Source organism: Corvus kubaryi, unplaced genomic scaffold (assembly GCF_017639235.1).
Source record: "Corvus kubaryi isolate FWS band 111438036 unplaced genomic scaffold, C.kubaryi_AGA036_p1.0 split3-37173, whole genome shotgun sequence".
Lineage (NCBI taxonomy): Eukaryota > Metazoa > Chordata > Aves > Passeriformes > Corvidae > Corvus > Corvus kubaryi.
Window position 1 is genome coordinate 1,167,768 of NW_024582085.1, and position 7,102 is coordinate 1,174,869.

At 45.3% G+C, this 7,102-nt stretch overlaps 1 protein-coding gene across 1 annotated transcript in view; it reads right to left on the minus strand.

The window, feature by feature from the left end:
- LIMK2 (LIM domain kinase 2) overlaps positions 1 to 7,071 on the minus strand; it is a 31,074-nt gene extending 24,003 nt beyond the window's left edge. The window contains exons 1-2 of the mRNA XM_042015230.1: positions 7,008 to 7,071; positions 4,409 to 4,508 (exon numbers count right to left, since the gene is read on the minus strand). Of these exons, the coding sequence (XP_041871164.1) occupies positions 4,409 to 4,508; positions 7,008 to 7,023 (116 nt within the window). The 5' untranslated portion in view covers positions 7,024 to 7,071. The remainder of the gene's footprint in view (positions 1 to 4,408; positions 4,509 to 7,007) is intronic.
- Positions 7,072 to 7,102: the final 31 nt, after the last annotated feature.

Below are 7,102 nucleotides of genomic sequence, written 5' to 3' on the forward strand. Positions count from 1 at the left end.
TATAATAATGCTCGATAACAGTGCCCTAAAGGACAAGCTGCCAATTCAACCAAAAGAAAGTTTGAGGAATGCCCCATTCCTCCTTAAATATAAAGCCAGGTCATTGATGCCCCGTATCTGATAGATTCCTCTGAGGAATGAGGCCACCTGCAAAGTGCTTCATTGTTCCTTTGAATTTGTAAGCTCTTGAACAGTCATAGTGATCTGTGTGCCAATAGGCAACTATTTCTCCCTGAATCTGATAGTGAGCTCCTGAATTTCAATGCTGAAGAAGACACCACCAAAGGAACATTCCCAGGAGTCTGCAGGATTAGTTCTCACCTCTGAGGCCCCTATCATTAGCTTTCTGTAACTGCCAGAAACTGGAGAAGACAGGGAAGAGGAAATTTTTGTCTTCCCGCTTCTACCTTAATTCAGCTGCCTTTTATTACTACTGATCTTTCCCCTGCTCTCAAGCTCAGCTGTTGTGTGTATAAACCTGCCTTGTGCTCACAGGTGAAAAGCTAAAGGAAAAGTCAAAGCACCAAACATACCCACAATTTAAATTCCTCCTAATACACACCTTTGCTTACATCTTCATTTGTCCACATTTGTGCTTCAGATCCTGTTCATCCATTTGTCCTTTGGGGACGGAGCTGCTTTTGGAAAATCAAGGCCTGTGCCAAAGAGTTTAAACCAACAGCAGTGATCTTAAGTCTAGAAAATACAGTCTGGAGAAAAGGCTAAGTCCACTAAGTCTAGGGTTTCTGCTATCTAGGAGGAACTGATGGGAGACACAATCTGCTTTCTGACAGGGGAAGGTTATGTGGATAACAGAAGAGGGGAGAAAGTTTGTTTTTCATGACCATGGCTAGAAGAAATGGATTTAAATTGCAACACGGGATTTCTGAAGATAGTAGACAGAAGGTTCTAACCCTGAGTATAATGAAGTACTAGTGGACAGTCTGGGAGACAAAAACCCTACAGTCACTGGAGTTTGTAAGGTGACCAATTTCTTGATCATCCCTAAGCCACAAAAATTACTTGCTTCAAATATAAGTTGATAGTAGATATACTAAAAATGGAAAACAGATTTATAAAAATACTCTCAGAAATCATCTAGTGTATCCTGCACCCCCAGACCACATTTAATTAGATATAGTCTTCATACAAGTTTGCCTGGCTTGCTTTCCCCTCCCCCTAAATGTAAAAAGAATCAAAGTGATTTACTAAGTTTTGCTAAGAAAAAAAATATTTCTGTAGCACACAAAATATGGCATTCAGTATAGAAAAATCACATCTTTGTAAGACAATCAAATCACTAGAGCTGGGAAATTAGTAGTGCTTCTTTTCTGTTCAGTAGGCTGGAGCTTAGGGCACTCCCTCGATCCACAGATAGCTAATCCAGCGCTCTTCAAACTCCTGATCATTTTTCAGCTTTTAATTAACTGGTTTGGATATAAACTAAATGGTATATTTTAAATCTGCAACTGTAAAATCACCAGTAATCCATCACCTTCTGCTACTTTTGAAGATATACTGTGAACATTTTTTGTGGCTTTGGCTTTTGGTTGAGATTTCTGCAGCAAGCCAGTGTTGCTTGGCTACTTAAATTATTACTAAATTAAATTAGGTTTATTTTATAGACCACAGTACTAGACATGCTCTGTTATTTCACGGTTAGGAAGGAACTGAGCCTCAGCTCTCTTCCTTCCTAAAAAGTGCTTAAGCACCCTGCTACAGTAAGAATTCCTGCCACCATTTCCAATTATTTTCTTTCTATGCATCCATTTTCCACCTGGATGTAGTCTACAGGCTTGTCTTGGGGTGACCTGAATTTGTGGTTTCAAATAGTCAAAACTGGATTTTTTACAAATACCATGTCCTTAGGATAAAGCCATACTGCTATGTCTGGGTCTTCTCATTCCATCCTACTCCAATTCAAATATGCAATATCCCTACAGAAAGTGGGGACTGTCTTTAATTTCATTTGTCATTAACTGCAGAAAAACAAAAACAACAAAAAACACCAAAAATAAACACTGGTAATAATACTTTATTCAAAAGTATAATTCAAGGCATTACCTTCTATTTTCCAATATGGAAAAAAGTTGGACTGAAAACAATAAAAGCAGCAAGCTCTTGGTCAAAAAAAGCTCTTCCAATAATCCCCTGAGGTAAAAGTGATCTAGAGCTAGGAAAAATACAGCTTTTCACTTCTGTCTTTCCCTTTCTTGGTGTAATGTTTGAAGTTCTGTGCAATGCAATTTCCAAATCCAGTCAAACTGTGAAAAGCAGTGACCTTTGAAAGCGTGTGCTGTCTCAACAGAACTCAAGAGGCACAGAAGTACATTCAGAGTTAATTCACAACAGACACTGTGACAGAAACATCTAAGAAACTTCCTCAGCCAGATACAACCCATCAGATTCAAGCCTAAGGACCAGCTGGCCAAAGAACAGTTTAAAGTATCCGAGATATACAAACAGGGATTTGCTCTTTCCTCAAGCCACAGCAGGGAAAATGCAGATTTCAGAGACAAAGCTCCTATATACATGCAGTTTGAGGAAGGAGGGAAGTGACAAAAACTTAAATCCTCAGAGACGCTCATGTACGTCAGCTCCTGCCAGTGCCAAGCCTGACCAAGAATAAACAGAGCTAACGAGCCTGGACCAGTGCCAATCAGCATTAGAGAAATTATGTGCCAGTCCAGGGAGTCAGCTAATCCACAGGAAGACTGTAAAAAACACTCCACAAGAGCTGCTGGAACTCACAGCTACCAGCTGCCAAAGCCTCCTACACGTAGAGGCTTTTTAAAGTTTGGCTTTGGGATATCAGGCACAAGACTGCTGCTCAGCATGATTTAGGGACAGCAGAAGAAAAGGAGGAACACAGTGCAAACTGGAAACTTGTTTTCATGTACAGTCCTACCCTGGAACTAGGAAAAAGGGAAGGGCAGCTTCCTTTACTGCGGGTTCCAACTGTTCACTGAGCACAACAGCCTCAGTGGGTGCTCAAGCTCACCAAAAGCACACAGCACAAGAAGTGAATCAGCAAATACACAAAGTTACTACACAGCTCGAAGTTGATGTCTTCACTTGTATACAACAAACCAGCCCAGAACCAAAAACCAAACTTCCATTATACAATATAACCTATGAAAACAAATTCTCTGTGAAGTGTCCCAAAAGCAGGATTTGCCTCCAGCTCAGCTGTTCCTCACCTCAACAGCCCCAATAGCAAGAAGCACCAAGACACTTGCAAATCAAGACCCACAAGAGAAATACATTCAATGGCAAGAGAGACAGACTTCCCAGCACACACAGCTTTGGGTTTGGCTACTGGCTCAATCTAGGGAAGCTGAACAACAGGATACTAGACCTTCAGGGAGAAGAAAAAAACAGTATTAAGAAAAGCTGCTTCAGTATAGCTAAACATGAATACTAAAACCAATAGAAATCCAAAATACTGGCATTTGTCATGATATCAAACTGTAATTGTGATTATTAATGTATCATTGTAACAGCATTTTCCAAGTCAACTGAGCCTGCACTGCTTTGGCAGCATGAGATGCTTTCTTTTTTTTAAATTTACCAATAACCACAATTCTCACTTCAACAAAGTTGGGGTATTTTGTTGGGGTTTTTTTTGTTCTTTAAACGAGGAAAATAGATGCTTGTTTTGGCACAGAAAACATTCCTCCAAAGCCACACTTTGGCTTCCTTTTCCCCCATTTTCTTTGACAGTATCCAAAACATTAGCCTCCCCGTATTCAAGCCAACATTGAAGCCAGCAGAAGCTGCAGGTACTCAATCCCTCTCAAAAATATAGACCCCTTCAGAAACGTTGATTCTGGAGCATGAAAACTGGACTGAGTATTCATGGAACACCAAAAAGAGGCATCACTCCTACCACCAGGAAAAATCATGGCAGACATCCCTTTTTGTCCTTGCTGACAGCAACATCATCCAACGGATTTCTTAAGTTTATGTATCTTAAGAGTCTGCAAAGGATAGAAAGCAAAAGGCAAGATCTCTCTCCCTTCCCTCCTCTCTATCAGCACCCTGATAACACCCTTGCACCTACCACATATGGAAAAAGCAACAGGCTGTGCAAATTGCCTGGGCACTACTTTGGAATGCTGCAGAAGACAAACATTCAACCCATGGCTTCTGCCACCACCAGTAAATCAGAGCTTTTATTTGCACTTTATCTGTATCTCATTTGCGTCAGCACAGCCACACTCAGCCAGGCAGTGTCAGCTGCTGTTGGGACTGGATGTCGTCCCTAAGATAGTCCACAAACAAGAGCTCGGAACAGGTCAGGCACAGAGATCACTGCAGGAATTCCCATTCACGTTTGTACTTCACCACCAGGTCCCAACCAGTGGAACAACACAAGGAGGGTTTAACAGGCTAAAGCTTTACCTACCGGAAACAGGAAATGTGCCAAGCTTCATTGACAGTCTTGTGGAGGTGCTGCCCAGCAGCAATGCTGTCCCCACATCCCAGACATCTCCAGACTTCTTCACCTGCATGCAGCAATAAGGTGACAAACAGCAACCAGTTTACACCAGAGAAAACAAAAGATTGTTACACCCTTCATAAAGAACAACCTTAAATTAAGTAACTGACAGGAAAGCCTTCCCACATGGAAAGCTACAGTCTGTAACCCCAGAGTGGAGCTCCCAAATCAAACTCTTGACATCTTATATTTTTTTTGTTTTTCTCCAGACGTGACATCTGCTCCTTCACATTCTGCAAAATAAAGAAATATGACTTTTCACATAAAACAGCTCAGTTATAGTATAGCTCTGTCAGAGCAGAGATTTCAGGAAGGCAACACTGATCAAGTACAACAATTCCCACAGAGAACCACACTAGGCCAGGAAGCCACATTACTGCTTCCCCCACACCACTGACTCAGCACATAACGTTTGCTCTCATTTGTATAATTAACTGGATTTCCCAGAACTCAAAGAAAGGAAAGGCACACTTTATTCAGTAGAGAACAACTAGACTACCAGGAAGGAATTACACTCTTGAATGAATATTCCCATAGAGACTGTACAGCCAACACCAGACTACTGTCAGACTTTGGAAGAGGGAGTGATGCTACTGGCCTATTGCCCTTTCAGAAAATACTTATAATAGTTATAATAGAGCTATAATAGTTTCTGCTAGAACTGCCAGAAAGCCCCAGAGAGAGCTGGTTACTTAGATGCAAGCAAGCTAGGAAAACAGAATGAAAGCTTGTGCACAAAGAACATTTGGCACACAGATAAATGCTATCCAAAATCCCAAGGGCAATGTAGGCATATTAAAGAGTCAAGAATCTCAGCACAGGATGGCACAAGATATGTGCCACAGAGCTGAGCAGATCTCAAACCTGTTTCTTCCTGCTACCAAAAGTTTGCTTGCAGTAAGGCTGCATAAAGAAAAAGGTGCACTTAAGGAAAACCACAAACCACGGACTTCCATTTTCCAAAGAACGTTACAACTTGGTAGTTGCTTAGGCAAGCTGATACCACGGTTAAGTTCCTTGAAGCTACACAAAACAGAAGGCATCAGCCTTCTATGCACCTTTACCCCACTGTGTAGGTCAATGACAATGTTTAAAATTAACCAAGGTGAAGACCTTGCACTTTTTATATGAATGGCTATTTCAGGGAGTAAAACACTTGCTGCTCAGCCACAAGCACCACTGTCACCAGCTGACCAGCAGTACTCAGATAGGTCTCCATGCAAACTATAGGGCTCAAAGGGTTCCTTCAAATGTGACACAATGGTGTAAGTTGCTGCTTTAGTTCCCAAGTGTGCATCAGCTCCACACTTGAAGCACCTGCCTCTGTGCCCTCCTGCTAATCCAGAACACCAAGAACTCCACCTGAGCTCAGAACTGCACGGCAGAGTAAGGGTTGGGAGAACCTTGAAAAACCTGACCCTACCCGTGTTGTTCTATAAAGCAAATGGCTTTTCAGCACATCAAACGGGCTTGGGAATAAAAGGCAAAGCTACGTGTGCCTGTGCCTCCGTGCACAGGCAGCCAACGCCCTCCTCTCCAAGCAGAGCAAGCCCTGGAAGTCAGCTGAACTTCTGAAATAGCTGCAGGCCAAAACCACCTGCAAACCAAACATTCTGCAGCTCCATCCCCTCTCATTCAGTGTCATCAGCACAAGACACACGTGTCAAAATGGTCTGTGGATCCTCCTAAAGACATTTAAAGACTAACGACTACACCACAGCCGACTAAAAGCAACATTTTCCTCCCCAGCCATCTTACAGAATATGACCCATCAGCTCCCAAACTCCACAAAGCAGTCACCTACTCTCAGCTGTAGTGCTACATCTGTTTAAATGTACCCAGGAAGGCTGATTAGCCCACGAACGGAAACGAACAGTCTCAATCCAACAAAAATTGCTTCAGTATGCAGGAGAAACGACGGAAATGAACAAAACAGAGCAGGAAATAGTGCGAAGGAAAAGCAAATGGACATAATCCATGTAACAGGTCTGTCGAGTTCCCTAGGACGGGAGGAATGTGTCAGAGACGGCCAGCGAGGGGCAGCCGCAGGGGCCCCGGCGGGCACCGGCCGAACTTCGGGGGCACCGCAGGACCTCGAGGAGGACAACGGGGACACGGTGCGTGGCACCGGCGGGCCGCGCGGGCACCAGGCTGCGGCCACCTCGGGGCGGGGCGCGCCTCATCACCCGCCACCCTCCCGCGAACCTGATTGCACAGCGGCCCCGGAGACCCGCCGGGAACCCCCCGGGCCACGCGTGTGGCCGCGGGCCGGCTTCAGAATGCTCCCCAGCCAGGGGCTGACATCCGGCCGGGGCGCGGGCTCGCTCAGGAGGCAGCGGCCCCGTCGAGCCCCGCAGGGGCCGCCCCGCAACACCGCCGATGCACCGGCGGCCGCATAAGGGCGGTGCGGCCGACGGGAGCCACGGCCTCGCGTACGCGCACCCGCCCCGCGGTGGCGGAAGACGGCTCCTCCCGCGGAGGCGCGGCTGGCGCGGCCCGAGCTCACCTGGCAGCGCCTCCATCCCGCGCCCGCCGCCCGCGCGACGCCAGCGGGTCCCGCCGCACCTGGGCCCGCCTCCCCGCGGCCCCGCGCCGCCCCCC